The 25,195-nt window shown below is 36.9% G+C and overlaps 1 protein-coding gene across 2 annotated transcripts in view; it reads left to right on the top strand.

The window, feature by feature from the left end:
* The window catches only part of LOC148088281 (transmembrane protein 132C), a 185,200-nt gene that overhangs the window by 31,867 nt on the left and 128,138 nt on the right, over window positions 1–25,195 (top strand). For both annotated transcript variants that reach the window (XM_087795911.1, XM_087795903.1), the window contains one exon: window positions 13,825–14,713. In XM_087795911.1, the coding sequence (XP_087652037.1) occupies window positions 13,825–14,713 (889 nt within the window). The remainder of the gene's footprint in view (window positions 1–13,824; window positions 14,714–25,195) is intronic.

The raw sequence follows: 25,195 nt of genomic DNA, 5'->3' as shown, positions 1-25,195 counted from the left end.
TAAAAGGTATATTGTCCCCGATTTGATTGAGGAAACAAGCCTTCTGTTAGCGACAGCATCCTTGTCTCATGTTCTGATTTAATACAAGCGATCACGCTGACATACATGCCGTTTATCTACATTCCCGACCAACATTATTGACTCAAACCACAACACAAAGGTTCTTCTTGGTGACTACTGTTGTGACAAGCCTGTTGCTGAATGTTACATTGTGATGTTTGTGCCTTTGTATGGTCAACCTTGAGTCTGGAGAACTTAAGAAAACAAGTTTGTTATAAGTTCTATTATGATCTTCTTTCCCAATGTGTTGCTACTTTAAGAGGGCGCACTTGTTTACACTTGTTTTATTTTCTTCATGTAAGGTTCATTCAGAATCAGAATAATTCTGCTGCTATCAGATCCAGGTTTCATAGCATCACCTAAAAGTCCCAGAGTTGTATTATTGTTAACGATTTTATATTCAAAGCACATAGTTGAACTTTTCAATGAATTCTTTAAAGATCTATGAAGGTTCATGTGATTGCACATTGTGATTTTCACCTTTATTACGAAAGAAAAAACGAAATTAATAAATGAAACAAGTCATAAAAATGCACTTCATCTTCAAGAAATAACACTTTTTAGTGGCCCTTTTAGGCTTTAAAACAAAATTGATGACGTAGCAATGTCTCCTACAGCCTTGCTTTTACTTCATAAATTCTAAATATGATTTATTTCATATATTTTTTATAATTAATTAGAAAAAAACAACTTCTTTCCCATTTTCTGCGTAGCTAAATTAATTTGTTTAAAAAAACCCTGAATGCTTTTGAAAAATGCAAGGATTTTCAAAATGACATTGACATGTTGCCCAATTTATGCAGTTGCACATATATTAAGAATCTTCAAATAAATGTAAAAAATAACTAGTAGTAATGCTTGTTTTTACTGTCGACCATATAAATAGTTTCTCAGTTTTAATACTAACAAATTTTATTTTTGACTGACCCGACATTAAACCCCATACGACCCCTGTCGCAGAAACTTCTCCATGTAGGAATATACTTTCAAGCATGTTCTGAAAGTTCATGAAGTGTCCATGAAGCTCATTTGCCGGTGCAGCTCAACCAGCTTCTCTTGAAGCCAAGGAGCAGCGTTTCTAACCTTGACCTCTACCGGATGATGAAGAGACATTTTTTGTGCCTTTTGGCTCATCTCCTATCCTTCTCAACGACAGACAGAGACACTGATTGATGAATATCTAACTCTCTGTCCTTCCCTTTACTTTTGAATAAGAGTCTAACCTTTGTTTTCCACCAGTAGTGGAAGCGCCACATCCCGGTATTCTCCAGTTCTAACTTGATCATTTGAAAACTGCCAGTGAAACGGGGACGATAAACTGGGACATGATTATTTGACTTTTTTTGTACCTCGTCTCATGTTGTCTTCCTCATTTTCTGTGCAAAAATGATCTCGCCCACGATGCCACGAATCAATTACTTTGTTTGTTTTCGTCAAAAATATAAAGTTTGAAAAACCTGTTTTACTTTTTGCTTCATTTTCTACCGCTCATTCTCTTAGCAGGCGTACAGGGGAGCTTGAGGTTATCCCAGCTACTGCTTTGGCATGGGACACCCTGAACCAGGGAGACACAACCCTTTTTACACAATCACAATACGGACATTTAACAGTTCTCGAACCAACCCAAGGAAACATCCAAGCTTTATGAGGCAGTTTTGCTAACTACTGCACTATTGTGTGCCCACTTTGTAAAATAACCAGATTCCACCCGTGTCCCTCCCTGCTCCGACGATCCACTCTGCTGTGGATTGACAGGGTCAGACCGCCACACAGATAGAAGGCTGACATATTTCTAGCGAAGGGCTGCGCCTCAGAGTAGCAGCGGCACAAAATTGTGGGGTTTGGGAACAATGGTCTTGAACTGAGAGGATCCTCACTGTGGTTTCCCCACAATTGTCCAATTGTCCTTGGATTTTCTAATAGCTCCTGGACTTCCTGCTTTTAAGCAAAAATGAAAACCCTCCTATGTGGAAACCAGTCTTAAAATGGTATGTAAGGTCCCATAAATGAAAGGATAAAGCTCTATCCTTCACGGTTCTTCTTTCAGTCTTCTTTTCAGTTGCAGAGGATGGAGGCCAATCACAAAGCTCCAATCATTCTGCAAAAAAAATATATATAATCACCATCTAATTTTAAAGATTGCATGTAGGCTTTTACTGTAAGACCAAGGGAACCATACTTCGCAAACTCATTTTCCTAAGGCACTTTAGTGCTGCAAAAGCTATGTGTTCTTTGTAGTTCTCTCTATTCAATGGAAGCCCTTTTCTTCCAGCCCACCATCATCGGAGCTGAAAGACCAGACACAACTTTCCTTTGAGAAGCTTTGTAGGGAGCGATTAATGTTTTGAAAACATCCAGAGAAACACACCGTTTCATCTCTGTTCACCGACACCAACTATTCACAGATAACAACAAAGAAAGAAAGAACTGGGATTAAAAAATTGACCATTAATCTTTAATCCGCCGGCCATGTTTGGATGATTATCATCTAGCTGTATAATCGGTTGGATAATTGTGGACTCTCAACCAAACCCAGCAGGATTTGTGTTTGTACACATGGTCGTACATTCTAACTCTCTGAGTTTGCTTTGACTGCCTAATGTTCCTCCAACTATTAGAATTGGACACAGCCTCTGTGTTTAGTATGACTTACTGTGTTGTTCTGCAATTAAGGCGGGAGTTTCGGGGGGAAGAGACCCATTAGGAAGATACTTATTTTACTCACAAGTCAAAAAGATTGCAGAGAAACACATTTGATACACACTGTATATGAGCAAGCTAATCAGAAAGTCAGAAAACAGTTCAGGGATTTACTTTTCTATAGTTGTTGGGTAATGACTTTGGTAGAAAAGTTGAGTCGTAAGGTAACATTCTCGATATATATTTAGACCTCCTTTAGTGGGTGATCATAAGAACAAGGTCCTTCGTACTTGTGGCTGAATTAGTTTTCTCCACACTTTGCCTGGCCTTAAAGGTAGGGTTAGGAGCTGGGTAATCCAAGAATGACTCAAAGAAGAACCATTACTCATGCACATACAATACCTTACTTAAGGTTTATTTTGATAAATACAGAGTCTCCTGGGTGCATCTCAATATTCCACTAGGAGTAGTCCTTAGGAAGCGCTAGTACAAACTATTCCTATGCTATACCAAGTACCAAGTATTGAGCAGCCGTGAACCTTGAGATGCTTGGACTTTGGGCAGGGTTGGAATTTCAACCACGTAAATTGCGGTGACCGTCCTCCACACTGAAAAATCTACCCTCGTTTACGGCAACAATTTGCCGTGATCACCCTTGGCTTTTCACTTGTTAATAAATACTAGTAGTATAATTGTTTCGTCAAATGAACATAATAAAATCGTTTAATAATCAAACCGTAAAAGGTAAACAACATGGGCAGCCATTTCGGAAGCTTGTGTCAAAGGTTAACTTTAAAAATGCAGGCAAGGAAAGGGTGAAAAAAAGGAAAGACGAGGAATTACAGGCTGTTGAGAAAACCTAGCAAATTACACAACTTTTTTAGGTAAGTTTATTTCATTTTTTAAATGTTTGTTTTGTTTGTCCTGGAAACTCGCCATTTCCTGAACCTGTCGATGTTGTTTATGTGTGCCTATTTTGTTTCATGGCTGTCAGCGACCAAGTGTGTAACATACTGAAATGTTTGCCGTGGTGCCCTAAAATGTATGCTCTTCTTTAAAAGCAACACTTGCCTTGACCTTAAAAAGTTTAAATTTGAAGCCTGACAGAGGGAGGTCAGACAATTTTCAAAACTGAAATAGTTTCAACCAGGAATCTCTCAGGGCCTTTACAGCAAAGTAGCTGGTATTATGACCACGAACATCTGTGCAGATGGAGACCCTTAGGCCGGTTGCAAGAATGACAGGGACTAGATCTTACTTTCAGATAGAGACAGACAAAACGATAATGGACCACTTACCGGACATTGAGATCTGATCGTAGAAAAGCAGCAGAGAAAAAATGTATTTGTATACTGTGTACCAGAGAAAGAAAGAACATGATGAACTGGAAAAGTACCAGGTGTTCAAAGAAGGGCCAATGAAAGCCTGGAAGGTGAAGACAACAGTAGTGCCAGTGGTCCCTGGACAAGTGGCTCCAATAGTTCCCTAAAGACATCACTGTCCAGAGGCAAGAGCCAAGATGGCTTTAATTATGTGATTTAATGTAAGAGATTACCTTTCCCAGCATTTCAAATGGTAATAAACTATTGAGAGAAATGTAGATTGATATACAGTAGGCTAGCAATAAATATTAACCCTTGTTTTGTCTCTGGGTTCGAGGTGACCCGGTAGCCTGTGCGGCCACTACATAGGTATTTCTGGAAGACAGGGAGGTCGTTCACCTTGACCCAGAGAAAAGTCAGGGGATACCTTGAACACATTTGTTTTCGGGGCCACCTTGACCTATAAACAACACAAGGGTTAAATATATTATATATTTTTTTAATTTTACCCTTTTTCCCAATTATGTAACACAAGTCAGTTTTTTTTTTTACATTATCAAAACAAACAAGAACCGAAATAGGAAAATATTTACTGATTTAAATGCTCAATAATTTTTTCGAAAATGATTATGATTCCCCTGAATGTGCTGTTTTCACACCAGCTGAAAAAAAAAACGTCTTCTTGAGTCCTTGCGTAGTTTCGGCCTCGGCCTGTTCCCTCGCTTGCTGCGCTGCTGGGATGTATCAAATAATGTGTTGTTGTTTTCCGCTCTTAGGAACATCTAGCTCCTCTGCAGCCTCCTGCTGTGGTGCCAACATCTCAAACATGTCTAGCTTTTAGTTTCTGGTACCTGAAGAGCTTTCTGAGCGTGAGTTAATGACGTCCCAGCTGACCCGCCCAGTCACAAGGAACCAGACACATTTGTGAAGCTTTACAGTTGCGGCTCCTCAACGGTCAATAATCTGCAATCCCCAAGATGATGCTTTCTCTCATGCCCTCAAAATAGCTCTTCCTCCTCACCAGTGAGCCCATTACTCTTCATTAGCTTCTTAAATGTGGCTATCCATTCAGAATGCAACAACCATCTCTGCTCCTGTCGCACACACATAAAGACTAATTTAAATTGACCTGAAATCAAGACTTGTAATTGCGCATGAATTAAGCTGAAGAGGGCGATAAGCATTCACCTGCGCAGCACATTCTCCTTCCAGAACTTTTCATCACGGTGCTAAAGCCTCCTGTGATGGTTCTTACTTATCAGCTACGAGGGCGCCTCAGACCTCTGTCTCCCTGAATGATTCCTCTTCTATGGAGGCTGGCATGAAGTAATACCGTACTGTGTCATGTATTGATTTCTTCTCCTCTCACTCCCTCTTTACTGAATTTCTCGGTGGCTCAAAGGCATAAATCATCCACAAATGATCCTTGAAGGAAATATTGTATTTATTATTCTTGACGCATGGTCAAAAATCCAATAGCTGTTATTAATTGAACATGGTGAGAAATATGATATGGATAATTCAATGAGACGAGGGAGCCTTTTGTCATCCCTCATGCTTAAGGCCATCTTCCTCAGCATGCAGGGCAAAGCACAGAAGGCTGTCGGGCCAAGATGAGAGTGTCATCGCCATCAGACTGCTAATAAACCCTCAAACTCTAGCAGAAATTGGTAATAGTGCCACTTTTTTCTATTGTATCCCAACAAATACTTTTCTGTAGATATGGGTGTAGAAAATGCTGCGGCTCATCAAGTGTCAACTTGAGACTTTTGCAGCATTAAAGGGCAACTTATGTGTTGATTAAATGTGTCTTAAATATATCCAGCACCTCTATCATCAGTATCTGTCTGTTTGTACAAAACCTGAAATATTTACAGAAATAGAAATGTGTTTAAGCCCCGCCCACTGAAAAAGCTTTTTTTTTCTCAAGCTAAAGTCTTGTTCAACATAACCACACCCACTCAGTTGTGAGATTTGTCACAAAGCATCATCAATCCAGGAAGTCCCCTCCTCCAAGGGGCTCGTTGTATAAAGAAAGCAGGGCGTGATTACAGCTGGCTGGAGGAGGAGTGAAGCCATTATTACATCAGAATGGACTCCACTCTCGTAACCTCTTGTTCGCCGAGATTTCAGTCAGGGGAGAACTTTATAAAGTAATAAGTTCAAAATCACGTCATGATGAGGGACTTAGGTTTGAAACATGTGAGTAAGTCGGGAAAGTTGGGTTTTCACTTTAGTTGCCCGTTTAAAAATTACATTTACAGCATTTAATACATGGCTTGGATCCTAAAAACTTTTAAGGTCACGTTGCACAGCAGTTTAATTTCCTTTTCCTTACAAATTTAACCCTCCTGAAGTGTCACCTGACCTGAATCTGGTTGAACTGAAAGTTCACATTTCCGAGATTGTCCAAGACTGAAGATTGGCTTTAAAATCATGGTCCAGTCACAGATACTTTGTCCTTGTTTTATATGATCTAAGGGACCGCTGTAAGCTGCTCATCTAATTTCCAAAATAAAATAAAAGTTTCTTAAAATACAATAATATTATAAATAACTTTATTGTTAAGACATCCTCTACTCTAAAAGCCTTTTCATTTGGCCTCCTTCTAATTACATCAGTCATAATACTGCCCATGATTCCTACTGCGTCATAACAAAGAAAGAAATACTAAAAACTGGCCTCATCAAGCTGCCCCTCATGTCCTTATCCAACCTTATAATTGCCCAAGTGGACAACATGGCCTTTTCTTCCCTTGTGCCCACTATTGTACTTGTTCATTCTCTCAGAGTGTGAAGCCGGCTGTTCGCTTGGTCAGTTTTATTTCAGCTCGACACGATTCTCTGCTGGGAAGTGGGAATGTTCAGCTAGTTAGCCCTCATTGGGGGTTCAAACCACTTTCTTTCTCCACCTCACCTCCTAAAGTACGAAATGGGTTGATTTTATAGGTAAATTCATCACTCAAATTGGAAAAATAAATCTAATACTAATCAATGAGGTTTAATCATTTTATAAAACTCTTTTTCATTTCTATCTAAATCTTAAATCTCTCTAAAATTAAATTCTTGAGATCAATTCCTTCATTTTAAACTTTCTTTAAAAAACTTTTTTTATGTCGCATTTATATTAGATTTTTGTGACTGTATAGAGGTAGGACAAGTATGTGGTATTGATGGGTTTATAATTTAAATGCTGATGAGATTTCATGAAACTACTTTTTCATTTTAAAGCCTATTAGATGGTACTCTTTGCTTTGTAAGCTTAGGCTTTGATCAACTAATTCAACACTGTATCATGAAACCTCAGTCATTATTAACTTCGTCTCGAGGTTAATTTAGAAGAGAGTTACTATTTGAAGAGGGTATTCAGAGAAAAGTAGGAAAAATCACCAGATTTGCAGTTTATTATAACTTGAAATTAAATAAGGGAGTGAAGGCCTCGTCTTTCTTCCCCGATATTTTTGCCCTAGATTTAATACATAGACGGAGCCCCACACAATAAATGGCAAAAAAAGTACTTGTGGCCACAAAATAATAAGCTGATAATATAAATTAGTTTATCAATGGCTGTTTACCCTATGTACATAATTTTTGACTTTCACTTTCGCGTCTTATTATGATGCGGCTATTTATATATTTTGGCATTAATCACAATAAAATGCATTTTTTAAAGAAATAACTTAACCTAGAAGAATTAGCGTTTTTGTCTTTTTGTTTATACATTATTTATATTTTCACCTATGATGATTTGTTGGACTAGAAGAGAGATACTAGATTGTGCTTTGTTAAAAATCTGAATATTCATACATCATGCAGTGTGCTTTTTTTGGAGGTTTAAAATATGGTCACTATAAACATAGGTATAATGTGAGCAATATCTTACACCTTCAATACCGTGATACCTTTCCTGGACAGCTTGGTAAGCCACAACGATAGATAGATCTTAAACCATATATTTTAAGACTCCTGGATCCAGATCATAACTTAGAACAGCACTTAAACATATCACCTGTTTAACAAATGAAAGACAAAAAGCACTAACCACTCAATACCAACAGTTATGCGGGAAGGAAATACAGTTAACATTCAGTTAAATTATGTTACAAATCTAAACCAGGAGTTCAGCCATCAAACAGTTAATGAATAACCGTCTGACTCTTTGATCCGAACAGCAAGTGCATTATTATGACCCAAACCAGTAATAACTGCCTGCATGCCGACACAACCAGCTTCTCAACCTTCGCCAATAACATTTAATGAGGAAACGTTCTCAGAGGTCTGAGGTCTCATCAGTGGGAACCGCTGACAGTTTTAGAGTGCGTGGGGCGAAAAGAAAGAAAAAAAAACCAGCATCGCTAGATGAGAGCGCAGGAATAGTGTGTTTTATTAAAACTGGGAGATGAAACGATTTAAACATTTGAATTCATCTACCTCAGCGAAATGCTGCCTATCTTTTTACAATTTAATTCCACTCGATGGGCAAAATTAAATTATACATGAAGTGGATCATATAAGTGCTGAAATAGACATTTTCTTACTCAATTATCATTTATATTTCTTTTGTCTGCATTTACAAGCTTGTTAAAAGTTTTGTGCATTCAAGTGCATGTTACATTATAATTGACTTTAGAAAAACATTAAGCTTTATAATTATATTAACATCTGCATGTCTTTTTTACGCATTGTTGGAAACATCACATTGATGTTGTGTTTCTTTTTTTAATCTATTTTGATATATTGGCTGTTTTTACAGAACCAATTCAAATACCTCGGAAATGACTGGCTATAGCGAAGGTTAGTCATTAAAATAATGAATACAATAAAATTCAAAACCAAGATGATGTTATTTCCAACCTCACTCTGCAGCTAAAATAAGGAGTGGTGTTACTGAGAGGTAGAAATAAAGAAAAGTGACACATCCTGATTTACATTTTGTCCTACTTTTTTGTTAAGAAAGGATATGGATTCGGTAGAACCGACCACTTGAAGACTAGAGGGCTGATGCTTTGCTTTTGACTATTTGTTTCAACAATGTACTGTTTACGATCTTGACATTCTTTAAAATGGTCAAATCTTTATTTTTTTAATTTAAGAAGTGCTGGGATTCAAAATGTAAAAGCAACAGTGCTTGTACAGTTCAAATATGGATAAAGCCATTGCGATACTTTGACTTCCGACATAATCAATATTTGATTTTATAATAACCATTTGTAAAAACTAAAATTCTTATTTTTTTACTCTTATTTTAGCAAAGTGGGTATTCAAACAGAACTGTAGATGCCAAGATAATTTTGACTTAATTCTTTTCATTTTTACTAATATTAGTTAATGATGATTTTTAGTTAAATATGTAAAAACATAGATTTCAAAATCATGGCCTAGGGTCCAAATGTGGCCGTCCAAGTCATTAAACTGGTTGGCTGTAACCAAAGTACATTCATGTTCCTGATGATAACGTCATCTATAAATATGCCAGTGTTTAAGATAAGATAAGGAACATAACTTAGCAATGCCAACAATAATACAGAGGCTTCCTATAACAGTAAAACTAACATTAAAATAAATTAATTTGCTTGGTGGTGAGACACTGAGATATATTTAGCATCCAAGCATAAAAAATAATATCACAAATCAAAGTTTGATATTGTACACTATTCAATATATACTTGTGATATTTTAATACTGTTGTCTAGTGATCCAGGTACAAGGTGCATATCGCATGCTCTTCTAGAGGCCGATTCTTATATGAACTGGTTTTACCACAGAGACAAATGTTATAGTAGACATGGATCACTGCCTTCTTTGACATGTGGTTAACACAATTGGAACTGGTTTGACTAGATACAAATTATTTTGTCAAGAAATTTGTTTTGAATCTTCAATGTGTCGATGTCTCTCACAAGCAACTTTAAGGTTTTGAGCTAGAGTATAGTAGAGCTAGAGTAGAGTAAGGTCTAGACCAGGGGTCACCAACCTTTAAGCAAATGGCTACTATCCGTTTGTAACACACCATTGAAATTACTTAACATACATTATTATTGATATTAAATTATACTCCTGTAATACGCTAATCATGCTATTGAATCTCCAATAAATGCCAATGGGGCAACAACAAAGGAAACACAAAGTCAAACTTTATAAGATGTCTGATCATCTTTTTTGGACATACCCATAGGGTTATTCCTTTGGGACTCCACTCTTAAAAAAAAACACACCATAAGTGATCCTTAAAGAAACATTTGGGGACTTTGTGGTGAATCATAAAATAATTTTCCTTCCAGCCCCAGCTGAGAATATCCAGATCTATTTCTGTAACTGTCCAAAATGTGTGACAGAAACAACAGTGTTGGTCACAGCTGGAGAAGGGCAAAGGTTCAAAAGGAATGGTTTTATTTCGTGGAGGGCCTCGGGCAATATCATCTCACAGAAGGCCCATGTACAGCAGCTGTCCTTCTGCTGAACAGACAAACTCACTTTTAAAAAAAGTAATTCTGTTTTTCCTCTACAAGCATCTATTTTTCAAATAGCTCTGTATGTTTTCTAATTCAGAAGGATTACCTGACTAGATTCGGCCGGAGATGGGATTATTCTCCAGATTGATGCATTGTGGCAACAAACATGGATTGTGAGCTTATCGCTAAACCACTAAACACACGCCAGCAATTTCTGTATGTCGATGAGAGTAATCATTTTAATAAAACAGGTTTCTTAATCTTCAGTCCATTGGTACAACGTGTTGTGCTGACGGTTGGCTCTGGAAGCGTTTCAGCAGAGAAAATGAAAAAGCGTTAAAAGATTTTTATTGGATTCAATTTTCTTCTTTTCACTTGACTAACGAACCGTTTTATTAAGACATTGATTTTATTTGTACGCAGGCTTTTCTTCTTCACTTTGCTCTGTTGGATTCCCACATAAATGGTGCATTGGGGCTCGGAGCATTGTATAGGTCCTTTTTTTCTTTTTTCATGTAAGGGGGTACACTTTACTAGAACAAATAATATATCTTTATGACATACTGATGTTTTGAAATGTTTTTGTAAATTAAAGTAATTATGAATTACTCTGTTTGTAATTCAATAAATCTAGTCTGTTGGTTTGTAAAGTCAAAATAAGAAACATAATTTGTCATTATTATTGTTAAATCTGAAGTTAACTGGAAACAAAATTGTTCACATCTAGTTCAATCCTTTCATGGGACCATGAACTTCTTTGTCTTGTGCGATTTCGATAAATAGTTTTATTTTAACCTATTATTTTGACCTTAATTGTAAGGTCATTACTGTGGCGTAGCAATGTTGTTTATGCTGCAACAATAACAGAAATATAATCTGTTTCTCATTTGTAGTTGTTGCTGGGATGGAAAGTTATTCAATTTTTTCCATGATACAGAAGTTTGAATAATCTTTGTGCCTCTCCCTTCTGTCAGAAAAGTGTAATTGCAATACGGTATAATCTCTGTTGTGTCATTTCCAAATACGGCAACTCCATTTCTTTACAAAACAAGATCTCTTGTTGGGTTTCTCTTATTAAACTTTCTGGTCATTTCGAAAAAAAACCTCAGTAGTTGATATGAAAACACGTTTATCTCAGACTCACTGATTCACAAAATATGTTGTGAAGCAGTGTGTATTGGTTTTTAATCATTTAAATAAATTCTCCTAGTGTTCTATTAGAAATTAGATCTGGCCTCAGCATGACCACGAGCTAGTCCTGCATTGCGACAGTGAAAATTAAAAACTCACGCACACATAAGAACCATCACATGTTGTATTTCAGAAGTTGTTTTTATCTTTTCTCTTTTAGGTTATCGTGAGCGTGAATACTCGCACGTATGGCTGCCAAAAACAACAGATTTTGAAGCTACAGTGATTAATGCTCACAGCTAGTTCTGGCTATCAACTCGGTTTGAAAGTACCTGTGGGACTAAAAAAAAAAATGAATGCGGAGTGAAAGCGACACAGTTCTCAAAAGATTAATCTCTAATGATCATGAAGTTAAACCCCTGGTGTATTGGAAAACAACCTTCAACCAAGTTAATTGAGTGGTTATCCTTTTGTAATCTGATGAACTTCATCAGATTTAAAAACACTGAAAGTTTTGGACTTGGTCTTGTCAACAACACAAATCTGCAAGTTTTTAATTGGTCAATTTACTTTATTTTGAATGAATCAACCAACTTAAAACGTCATTTTTCTGAATATAGGTGACAAACTGTCTCAATTTATCCTAATGGAAATGAATGAACTCCAGGGTAATAGTTGAATGACGCTCATTAATGCAATATTTTAGCATCTATGGACTTATTTGAAGATCCCAATTTAGAATTTTTCGACAGGTGGCTGAAAAACAGGTCTCTGTCGGCATCTTCGTCTTTCCTTTATGTGAGATATTCTGCATCCTGCTAGCCAGAAACTGTCTGAAAGAAGGAGATGGAAAAAAGCACTAGGAGCCTTTTAAGCACAGCAAGGAACTTTGCATGGAAGCATTTTAGGTTTGGATTGGAATCAAAAGAAACAGTGTCAAGTGTAAGAAAAGTGTGCTCCAGGGCTAACATGAGCGCTATGCTAACATATACTACGATATTATTGCTACAAAAGGCAACTGTACCTGTGAGGAAAACCGCTCACAGCTTGACTCTATTAAAAGACAGTGTTATTTTTTGTTTATTCCCATGTTTAATAAGGAGCCCATGAGTGTACAGAACCTCCAAGATAGTCTCTTTATTCTATTGCTTTCATCTGATTCTTATTTTTCCAGTTTTAAAACCTTCCAGTAAATTAAGAAGAATAATTGAATCCTCCCCTAAAGCTTTTATTTTTTTCCACATTTGTTCTGGATTACCATTCTACAAGTAGTAGGAGTCTACTTTACTTTTGTTTGTTTCGTTTTTTGTGTTTTTCTGATCACCCAAGAACCCAAGAACCGGCAGCAGATATGGGATAAATTTTGCAAGTGGCCGGAGAAATGATAAATCTCAATCTGATACAAGAACGAGACTGTCAGTGATTTATGGGGGGGTGAGAAGAAAAGAAATCATATCGTAGCTACTGTGACCGTCTCTGAGTTGAGATGTAAGCTCGCCGCAGATTGCTTTTTCAGAAGACGCTCGCCTTCTGACTCTCGTCGTGATGGAAGTTTGTGTCCCATGATGTAACCAAACCTATATATTAGCAGGGGCAACCAAACTGAGGTGACTTGGACTTCTTGTCGGAATAGTACAAAAACAAAACATAACAAAACACTGTACTCTACATATATATATATTTTCTTGTCTCATATTATCTATATTACACAATAAACATGATATAGTTTGATATATACTGATCAGATATGCAATTAAATACATCATATATACACATATACTATATACTATTATTATTTAAACAAATATCTATGATAATATATTCCACATACTGATGTATTTGAGATGAAACCATCAACACTATTATTTTTTAAGATTTTATCCCTTCTTTCCTCTTTATTATCACATTTGCTCTTTCATAATCTTCTTTAGAAAAAAATATTTTTTACATTTGTTTAAAGGGATTTATATTTGTACTTATTGTTTGTTTTTTCTTGCCAATCCAAAGATAGGTATGCAAATGCTTTATATATGTATTCAAGCATTTGGATTATTATAGTTTAGGTCTAATATTCGATTAGATTCCACCTCCTTTTCCATTTAGATTCCTTGTATGTTTCTTGGACTTGTCGCTCAGTGTTAAACTGCTAAATTCTAAAAAATTAAGTTTAAATTCTGACACATGAAGTTTCTGTTTTGACCGAGTGTTCTTGTGTTGCAGGAGCCGACAGTCGAGGTCTCGAGGGGCTCCAGCGATACGCCCCCCTCCCGACGTACCTGCCTGTCAACTACCAGGTGCTCAACGCTGACTTGGCGTTTTTTCTCAAGGAAACGAATCAAGACTTTATGAGGAACTCCAGCCTCATGTCACGGACCGAGTCTTTTTTCATCTACCAGGCCAGGAGTCTGCCGGTCGTCAACTCCAGCTACGGCCCTCTGTCCGTGGAGCAGCCGGTCCCGCTGGAGCTCCTCCAGAGCCCGGGGAATTTCCCAGCATCCTCTCTTTTCACTTTTAACTGGAAGGTGCAGACTTTCATCATGAACACTAAGATCCACCTGGTGAAGCCCAGAGTTCAGGTCCTGTTCTACGTGGTGGGCAGGGACTGGGACGACTACAGCGCCATCGACAAGCTGCCGTGCGTGCACATGTTTGCGTTCCACGAGACCCAGGAGGTGCGGGGCACTTGTCAGCTGAAAGGCGAGCTGGGCCTGTGTGTCGCCGAGCTGGAGCCCTTAGCCAGCTGGTTCAGTCCGCCCAGCGTCGTGCCAGGACGCCAGCGGAACCTGGACGTGTCAGAAGGCACTCCCGTGGAGCTCTACTACACGCTGCAGTCCACAGAAGCCGGAGAGTGCCACTCAGAGGAGGCCAGGAAGGACAGCTTCATCCGGTCAAGCCAGGAGGGTTTGTTTGGCTCCTTCACTTCCACTCCTCTGAAGAGGATTGGCGGCGTGCGGCTCTACCAGAACACTATCCCTCCGCAGCTCACTGAGCACCGGCTGGATAATAACTTCATGGTTCTTGTTCCTGGAACTCCGATGAGACAAAGGGAAACAGTCTCCACTTTCATCTCTGTGTCCGCCCACTCTCCTGTGGAGATGTTTACACTCAGGTAAGATGCATTTTTTATACCGGCATGAAGAACATATGAATGTTTCAGCAGCTCTACCAAATATTGAGATGATGTATTCATCAAAAATATATACTTTTTAGAAATAAAATAATAAACACACTTTATATTTTCTGCCTTTTTTCACTTAAAATGTTTTACTTTGTTTACATTTAATACATAGTCTAAGGCAGGATTGGGCAGTTTAATTTCTAAAGGGGCCACATTATAAACTGTGTTTTGAGGGGCCCTTAAGTCATATATGAAAACATATAAATACTGAAGTTATAACAACAAAGTAAAAAGATCAAATGTTTAAAAAAGTATAATAACTCCATGATATCCATTATATAGCCATTATTTAAAAATGTAATATTTTTCCAAGTATGACATTAACGAACTTTTCAACGTTCTCTAAATGTTTTTTAAGGTAGAAGACATTTTTTGAAATTAAAACGTGTTACATTTAAGTAAACATTGTGGATCAAATTCAACTCCCTTAATAATAACATGATATTAGAAAAACATAGAATTTATTGTATTTTAAATTCTCTCTAAATGTATTCTGTAGTACTTTAAATATAAAAAGACATTTTTGAAAATGAAAATTTATATTTTAAGCCTCAAGGATCAAATAAAAAAGTTTTATTTATTTATAGTACATATTATTACTCCCATTATAATAATTCCATGATATTACAAGAATAAGACATACATACATACATACATACATATACATATATATATATAAGAATAAGAAATATGAAGAAAGAATAAGTTTATATAAAAGTTATACAAACTTGTATAAACTTTTATGTACTGTAGATCTTTTTCATTTTTTTTTTAAAACAATATGAAATGAAAGTACTTCAAATTTTCTCCAAATGTATTTTGAGGAGCTACAAATACTCCTCTAAATATAAAAGTTATATTTAAGTTTGAATGCTGTGGATCAAATTAAAGTGAGTTCAAAAAAGAAATGAAAAAAATGCAGGACTACACTGTCTTGTTTAAGGCACAAAATAAAAAAATATAGTCTGATTGCATTGTATTCGATTCTTTTTTCTCTATTAGGAGGCAATTTGTACAAATTAAAATGTGTGAATAACTTGTTTGTAAGCATGAGGAAACAACAACAACAACTAAAATGATTCATCAGCCATCTTAAATGGTTTGTTTAGTAAGTGCATGATTATGTATGAGATACTGTTCACAACAGTGATGTTAGTGTGAAGGAGACTTCCTCCTTTATGAATAGCATTACTGAATTCATGGAGGGCAGATTTGGAGACACCAAGGTTTCTTCCTAGTGAACCATGCATGATATCAACTTCATAAACACGTTTTTAAACAAGGATACAACATGAAACCATGGGTCAGCAAATTAAATGACACATTTGAGGTTAAACACAAGGCAGTTTAGGAATTTATATCAATTTGAATTTGAATAAAACTTAATCAAATGGATGTCACTCTACGTTGCACTCTGGCAGGAGTAAACAAGCTCCCATCCACTTTACTATGTGTTGTGCAGCTCCGGTTGAGTGGGTACATGACAGTTTTATCTCATATACAATGAAGGAAACCTGATTTACATTTTTTCCAACTGCCAGGTCGAGCTTGTTCCACTAGGAGTCCTGTTCAATATAATCTCCGTCTCTCTAATTTACATGCCGAGGGTTGCACAGGTGGACAATGTTGCACACACACTGATGTGTATTAAACATATTATAGATGTGCAATTGTTTATAGGAGGAAACAGAGAATATAAGAAGTAAGAACGTTTGCGTAAAAGAAAATTGGGTTCAAAACAATGACTAAAAGATCTACAAATTGTTAATTAACATTTAAAACGTAATTTCATTCACAGATATACTGTACAGTAAAATATGCAGTTAGCTATTTTCCAAGAAAAGATTATCTTTAGACATTTCCCAGTTTTAATAATTTATAAGTTCTTTATTATCCTTGCAACAAGTACGAGATTGAAATCGTGTTTAACCGAATTAAGTAGTAATAAAATAATAATGAATATTAAATAATATTAATAAATATTATTAATAAATAATAACAAATCATATTAAAAAAATGTTGTTACAACATACACTCAAACCCAGATAAGGACATAAATATTCAGATTTTTGAATCTGAGCGTGACAGGAATTAAAGCACTTTTCCTTGGTTCATCCAAGTCAACGTAGAATTCGGTGGGGTTCACCTCTTTCTACATCTTAATTTCAATATGTCAATCATATTTAAATGAACCACAAGACCCGATCTACTCACAACATCTTTGCTGGATCCCAACTTGGTCACATCTTCCACTGCCATGAACTTTAGCTCCCCTGCCATGCTGACGACACCCTACCAACCACCTATCTACAAAACCGACTCCAGTCGTTCTTCGGCTTCATGTAAAACAGCGAATACATTTCAAGATCCTCCTGACCACCTAAAAAGTCTTAAATAACCTTGCCCCTTCTTACATGACAGATCTCATCCAACGCCCCATCCACAGCCACCGAACACACTCCTCTGAGACCAATACCCTCACCCCCATCATCAGGACCAAATATCGCATCATAGCGGACAGAGCTTTTGCCATCGCCGCCCCTACCCTCTGGAACTCCATTCATAACGCTGATTCACTATCATCTTTTAATAATAATCTCAAAACCGATCTCTTCAATATCAGCTTCAACACCTGATAAATCATTTTCCACCCTATCGCTTTCTTTTTTCCCTAGTCGTTCTGTATGTATGCAATTTTTATTTTTCGTTCTATTTAAAGCGTCTTTGTGTACTATGAAAAGCACTATAGAAAAAACAATGTTTTACTATTATCATTCTTAAAAACACAAAAGATTAAACATTTACATTATATCAGATGTCAACGTATCGGTGTATTTTGTTTTTATGTAATTTAATACCTCAACAATACACAGTTAAAACTATATACTATAAAAAGCTAAGACACATAAGACAAACACAGGAGTCCCAGAAAATCAAGGAAAAAGCCTGCACAAATAAGAATGTCTTAAGATGTTTCTTGAAGGAGTCAGTAGATCCATCCAACACAGAGGGAGAGGAAGATCGTTCCAGCAACAGCCTGGAAGGATTTCTCTCCTCTGGTCCTGAACCATCAGTAGATTCTGATCCACAGACTTCAGAGCCCGAGCTGGGGTGTAAGGCTTGATCACATCACTAATGTAAGGAGGAGCCTGACCTTGAATAGATCTGAAAGTAAGAACCAGAATTTTAAAATTGATCCTGAAAGAAACTGGCAGCCAGTGAAGAGTTTTAAGTTAAAATATCTTAACTAGGTTTAACTTTGCTAACACATGATAGTAGGATGTGGTTTATTGGGTGGTCAGGACTGCAGACTGTCAGGAACAGCAGTCATTCAGCTGTGTTTTAGATTATCAGTCTTAACCTGGTTCTCTGCAAGGGTGGTGTTGAGTGTGGAGTACAAGAGAAGACCCACACCAAAAAGTCTTGAGACCAAGACTAGCGAGTGTCAAGATCAAGAACCTAACAAGACCGTTGAGTATCAAGACAAAGACACTACCTAGACTTGGGAAGGTGAAACCCAGACACTTCCAAGACCAGATGTGTTGAGACCAACACACAAGCAACACTTTTTTTTTCCAGATAAAGACCAAGACCAAGATTTTTTTTTGATTACAAAATCACAATTGATAAGAGGATTAGAAGGACATGGAGACGGAATTCAATAATGATTCCGTTCAGGTCGGAACACTACTCTCTAAATCCATTAGGATTCAAAGCAGGACAGGAGAAATGATAATTCTACACTTTTTTATTGGAACTGGTAGAGGAGGACATGTTAAAGCTAGTCTTGAGATTTAGACATAAGTGGATTGCAATGGAATAAACACAAGTTATGACGATTCCACTTAAGTTATGAAATGTGAGGAATGGATCAGGGCTGGAAAAAAAGGCTTTTAAAGCTTGGATTTGGAATTTAATATTAGGTCCAAAACATGTCAGAACCAGATTTTTTCAATTGATCCTGAAAGAAACTGGCAGCCAGTAAAGAGCTTTAAGGATCAGGGAAATGTGAGTTCTTCTACTAGAGCAAGTCAGAATTCTCGCTCCAGAGTTTTCTATTAACTGCAGGCATGAAAGCTCCTTCTTGTTTAGACATGAAAATAAACTGTTACAATAGTCTAAACGAGAAGACGCAAACGCATGGATTATAAGCTCCAGATCGTGTTGTGACAACATTTTCCTAAATTTAGAGATTTTTCTCAGTTAAAGAAAACAGTTTGTCCTCAGTTTTTTGCAGTGTTGAACTAGAGACATGCCTTTGTCAAATACAACACCCAGGTTTCTCAGGCTCAGTTTGACAGACTGACCTAAGTCACCCAAGTACTGACTCAACCCTTGAGTATTATCATATCATATTATCAATAACCAGAGTTTCAGATGTATATACTGTACATATATATATATATATATCATACATATCATACATTTGATATGTATATAAAAGGCATACACGTTAAAACTTTCCTTATGGTTAAGCCCTCATAAAAAGTTGATTTTAAAAGAGAATCTTATCAGTTATAGCTCTTTCATCTGACAGTTCATGATACAAATAGACATAATGAGTTTTAAAATGACACGCTCTGTACCTGGTGGATCCATTCCTTCTGGAGACATGAATCAAGCGATCATACATTTCATGTAATCTCATCTCGACTGCGGCGCCAGGCGACATTAGAATGAAGTATTTTTGATTGAAATGGCTCATTCAAGCTGCAGATGTGGAAAGTAATTACAGCCCACAGATGAAACAAAATGATTGGGCTAATTAACATGCGAAGCAAATGATGATTAATTTAAAATGCATTTCCATTAGTGTAATGACTGAAGATGATCCTAATCGTGCTTGTAGAACATTTTTAAACCGCACGCGTCATGCTAATTTGTGCAAAATATAAAAGTGTTTATTTTGTGCTTCTACGAAAACACTGCTTAAGCAGCGCTGTGTTTATCGGAAGCCGTTCCGATGAACGTTGCTGATAAAAGTCGTTTTCTCAGCTGGAAGTGATAACTTTTGGCTGAAAAATAAAGATAAACTGGAAAGTTTAACAAGTCAAACTAAATTTTCCCGACATTTGTCCTTCTGTGCACCTAATTTAATCATCACCTGCAGTGTTCTGACATTCAGAACTTTTTTTAAATGGAGAAATTTCCCTTCAAAAAAACAGAATGCTCTCTGAGGCGGCGCCTGTAGTGTTATGATTTGGCAGACTGGCGCAAGGCGGGCTCAGGTCGGCAGTGTGTCGGAGACAGATATGGGAAAATGCCTCTTTGTGGACGAAGTTGATAAGAATTTGAACGCACATGCACTTGATGGGCCACTTCATCAATGTGCTAGAAAGACTTTCATCTCAACATTTTCTTCCTGGTTGTAGTTTTTTTTGACAATACAGTTCACTCCCATGTCGCTTGTTTTTGATTGTGTTGAGCTAAGAACTACTTTTGTATCCAACTAGCCGTACAAGCTATTCCTCAGCTAGTTTGTATTTTTGTTTTAAGCTTTTCTATTTTTAGCTATCGAATTGAATGGAAGAGAAGTTTAATCCTCATTCACCCTCTCCCAAGTGCCTACGTTTGTGCCCAAAACCTTTCATAACACAACCTATAAATCAACCTCTTGATTCTATAGAACCTGGGCTAATGAGTATAGGGGCTCTGGCTCTTATATAGTGCTTTTATATGCTTATTCAGCACCCAAAGAACTTTAGACTATGTTATGCATTCACCCATTCACAAACACAAAAACACACTGATGGGAGTAGGCTGGGATGCAGCACGCCAGCTCAACCATCAGAAGCAATCAGGGTAAAGGGTCTTGCTCAGGGCAAAAATCTCATCCAGAGCTGGGATTGAACTTCTCCAGCCACAAGCCAACCACTCTACCGTCTGAGCTATGACACCCCTGCATGTTTTCTTTCTCTTATACCTTCACTTATAAGTTTAAATATCTTAACTAGGTTTTAACTATGCTACCACATGATAGTGGGATATGTTTTCTCGCATGGTCAGGACTGCAGACCGTCATTCCAGGGTGTTTTACAATATCAGGCTTAATCTGGTTCTCTGCAAGGGGTGGTGTTGAGTGTCGAGTACAAGACACGACCAACACAAAAAAAGTCTTCAGACCAAGAATGGCAAGTGTCAAGATCAAGAACCTAACAAGGCCGGTGTATATCAAGACAAAGACACCACCAAGACTGGGGAAGGTCAAACCAAAACACTACCAAAACCAGAAGTGTTGAGACCAAGACACAAGCAACACTTTTCCAGATAAAGACCAAGACCAAGATTTTTTTTCGATTATAAATCACAATTGATAAGAGGATTAGAAGGACATGGAGATGGAATTCAATAATGATTCCGTTCAGGTCGGAACACTACTCTCCAAATCCCTTAGGATGCAAAGTTGGAAAGGAGAAATGATAATTCTACACTTTTTTAGTGGGACTGGTAGATGAGGAAATGTTAAAACAAGTCTTGAGATTCAGACCTAAGTGAATTTCAATGGAATAAACACAAGTAATAATACCACTTAAGTTATTGAACGTGAGGAAGGGATCAGGGCTGGAAAATTTAAAGGCAGAACATCATAGACCCACCCAACAACCAAGGTTCAAGGATGAATGACATTGAACTTTAGTGAGGCAAAACACTCAATTGAGTGTAAAGAAGACACAATTCAACAGCATCTTACTAAGCATTAATGAACATAGACTACCAGAGGTGAGTTTTTCACACATGACCCACAAAAAACTTCAAACAAGTAATTTCTAAGAAGAGACCTTGTTATCTAAACAGAGTAAATTACTTTCTCCCAAACCTTTTCTTTTTATCAACATTATTCATCTCTGGTTTTCAAACACCCGCTCTGTCACTAGGATCAAACCAACAACCCGTCTGGTTCCTTTATGTCTTAAAGCTCCTTTAAGTTAAAATTCACTTGGAAGATTTAAAACAAAGCAACATGGAATGTTTCATCTGAGAGAAGATCCAGAGTCTTCTTCTTCCTAAAAAAAAAATATATATAAAACAATAAAAACAAATCAAACATATTCTTATGTTGAATTTTTTCATATGCTTGAAACTTTGAAAGCTTATGAAATAAAAGGCTGGTAAAATCAGACTTGGAGAAAGTTTGGATTGAATTCTCGGTGTAGCACTCAGATCTAAAGTTAGCTATGTTTTAAAAACTAAAGAAGACCATCAAAGATTAAAATTGCTTAAAGAAATGTGCCAAAATCACAGCCTGAAGACCAGATCTGAGCTATCAAGTCATTTAATGCGATGTTAGCTTTTCAGTTTTTAAAATGTACCAAAAGTCACCAAGAACAGGACGCACAATAATTACACTACTGATGATGTGTTGCTTTCAATTCTCCTATACTATTGGGTGAATAATGGGTTAATGCAAATCCATCACTCTCTTTGTGCCTCAAAGAGAGTGATGGATTTGTTAATCAACTTATGATAGTTAAAAGGAAAATTGGTATTAAATACTGTTTTAATTTCCTGTTATAATTGTATCCTGTCATGTAATTTACTTCTGTAGACATTTAGACATCCACTACAACTAGTGCTGTTAATCAAAGAAAACATTTAAATCACATCAATCACTCATATGGGCTGTGATTAATCATAATTAAATGCACTCATACCAGGTAGTTTTCACACAATACTGTTTTTCAGTCCAATAAGGAGTCGCAACACGCATCACGCATTACGCTTAGCAAAGGTTGCGCAGGTGATTCCTTCAAATCAAGTAAATGTGACCAGACTTTTCCCTTTGAAATGCTTTCTTGGTGCGTCAGACAGCAAACTCGGTGAAGGAGACGGTTTTGGTAGAACCGAGGAGTTATTCTGTCAGACTTCTTTTTAAAAAAAGCTTTGGGTTCCTCAAAGAGGGAACTGTATTTATACAATCTTTTTCCTGCCTTTGAAATGTGCCAAGCTGAAATCCTGTGCTGCAGTTTTATTCTGGTGAATGCTTTTGGACCATTTTCTATCACACATGAAACATTCATTTCAAACAAAAAAATAATTGTTTTCAATCTTATAATTTTCCAAGCCTCTGATTGTTCGACTTTCTGGTCTGATGGTGATTGGCGATCCATAAAAAATCAGTGAAAAAAAGTGTTGTGCTGTAGTATTTGCCCATTAAAATTCATAGTAATTACCAGCAATATTAGTTCCTATTGAAAAAAAGACTTATATAGTAGTATGACGTTACTTTTATTCTCTAGCATTACCCTTGATTGAGAGGTTGGAAAAGAAATCAAGACTAAAGCCTTCATTCCTCCATCTGCTGTGAATCAAAGTTCCTTTCGCTTCTTTGACTTTGATATCTCTGCCTTGTTGTTCTGGATGAAACATCGAATCCCTGCCTCATCTTTACTGGGTCCCTTTTTTTTTTTTTAATCAAAAACACCAGTAACTTCTGGTAAATGTCTTCAAAGAATAGAGTCATTTGTGCCTCCCAGGTACAGCTGCACAGAAAGATGCTTTAAAAATGCTTTAGGCTGTTTTTAAAACCAATATAATTAATTAGCAGACGATGTATATGATGGAGTCGTTTGCATAATGTGTGTTCTATATTACAGAGTGAGCAGTTTAGATTACTGTTTCATGACATTGATAATTCATTAGAATCTCTGTTAGATAGTTGAGATGCAAATCAAATGCAATGAAGGAAATTATATGAAAGGGATTTCCTTCTTTTCTGTCTCTGCTTGCATAAATTGAAGAAAAAATAATTTAAATAAAAAAAAAGGAAGCGCTGATCCCAAAAGGAAATTGCTCTATTATCTGTCCCGAGCGCTGCCGAGACACATCGTGCCTAGAGTCAGGATGGTGAAATACTTCTGAGTGGAGACACAAGTGAGAACATGGAAGGACTTTTTTGATTGATGTAAAGATAATTAAAAGCTCAAGATTCAATCTGCCCAGACGTCAACAGCAAGTTGATGTTTTGCATTAGAATTAGGCTTTATCATTTTATTATCAGCGCACACAGGAGGTGATTGCCTGCGTGAAAGCTTCATCTTTAAGTCAATTTTTGGTCGTGGCCATCTTGAAAAAAAGGAATTCTTGCAGTTTTGCCATAAGTTCAGGCAGGCTGAAACCTGAAGGGGCGATGAAAACTTGCTAATTTAGCAAGACCATGAGGCGGCTAATAGACGCCCAATTTGAAGGTCAAATAACCACGCCCCTAATTTTGAAAATTCAAGAACATTTAATGATAATATATTCAAATGATAAATGGAATAAAAGACAGTCGAAGAATGAACAAGGTGTCTTAAATAGAAAGTACAGTTGTAAAGACTATTCATTTCTTTATTTATAATAACTAAAATGATTTTCCTGCTCAAAATTCAAACACATTCAAAAACCTTTTACGTTTAACGGGCAACTAATGTGTTGCTTTAAGTGTCTTAATTAATTAAAACATTTATTGATGTTGGACTCTATTGTATCATCAGTATGTGTCTGTTTGTACAAAACTCTCTTTTCATTGAAATATTTACATTACAAAATGTGCTTAGACTCGCCCACTGAAAACATTAAGTTGAATGTTGTTTACCATAACCACGACCACTCTGCTGCAATTGTTCAAACATCAAGGTTTGTCACAGCATGTCATCAATCCACCTCTAAGGAACTTGTTGTATAAACAAAGCGGGACGTGATTACAGCTGGCTGGAGGAGGAGTGAAGACCATTATTACGTCATAATGGGCTTTGCTCTCGTAACCTCTAGTTTGCTGAGATTAAAGACGGCATATAACTTAAAAACATCATCATGATGAGGAACATCTTAGAGAGGAAGACTTAAACATTTGAAAAATGCAAGTCAGGTGAGTTGGGTTTTTACTTGAGTTCATTTAGCCCTTTAAATGCTTATAGATAACCAAACATTTTTTTTTATTTATCACTGTTTTATTCAAGATTGAGCGGCTCTTTGTTGTTACCTTACATTTCAGTAGGTTCATGGTGTTCTATTTCAGATAATCTCACACCAATAATCTTAACGTTTCTCAAATTCACCTGATCCTATGACATCTAAAACAGAACCAGCAGAGTGAGTGTGACAGTTATTTCCAGCTTCCCTGTTCTGATGCTCCTATTGAGATTTAAAGCGAGGAAACTGTCTGGAAGGAAAAGATCTTCCCATCTACTCTCTTAGACCACAGCACTGCAATCTTTTCTTCATTTATTCATAGCATCGGAAATGTTCTCAGGCTCTGGTCAGGGCGTGGGTGTGTCTCAGTTTAACTGGCAGTGTTAACGTTTAGTGGCCATTTTGAACATTACAATGCAGTTTCAATAAAACCAAGATGCCATTTGGATCGTTTGTGTACATGAAACCGCCTTCTATCTGATTCAGCCTCTTTATCTAGCAGGTTCCACGTTCATACATCTA

Source organism: Callionymus lyra, chromosome 1 (genome assembly GCF_982586985.1).
Source record: "Callionymus lyra chromosome 1, fCalLyr1.hap1.1, whole genome shotgun sequence".
Classification (NCBI taxonomy): domain Eukaryota; kingdom Metazoa; phylum Chordata; class Actinopteri; order Syngnathiformes; family Callionymidae; genus Callionymus; species Callionymus lyra.
Note: the sequence above shows the minus strand (reverse complement) of the source record. Positions and strands in the feature narration are given on the sequence as shown.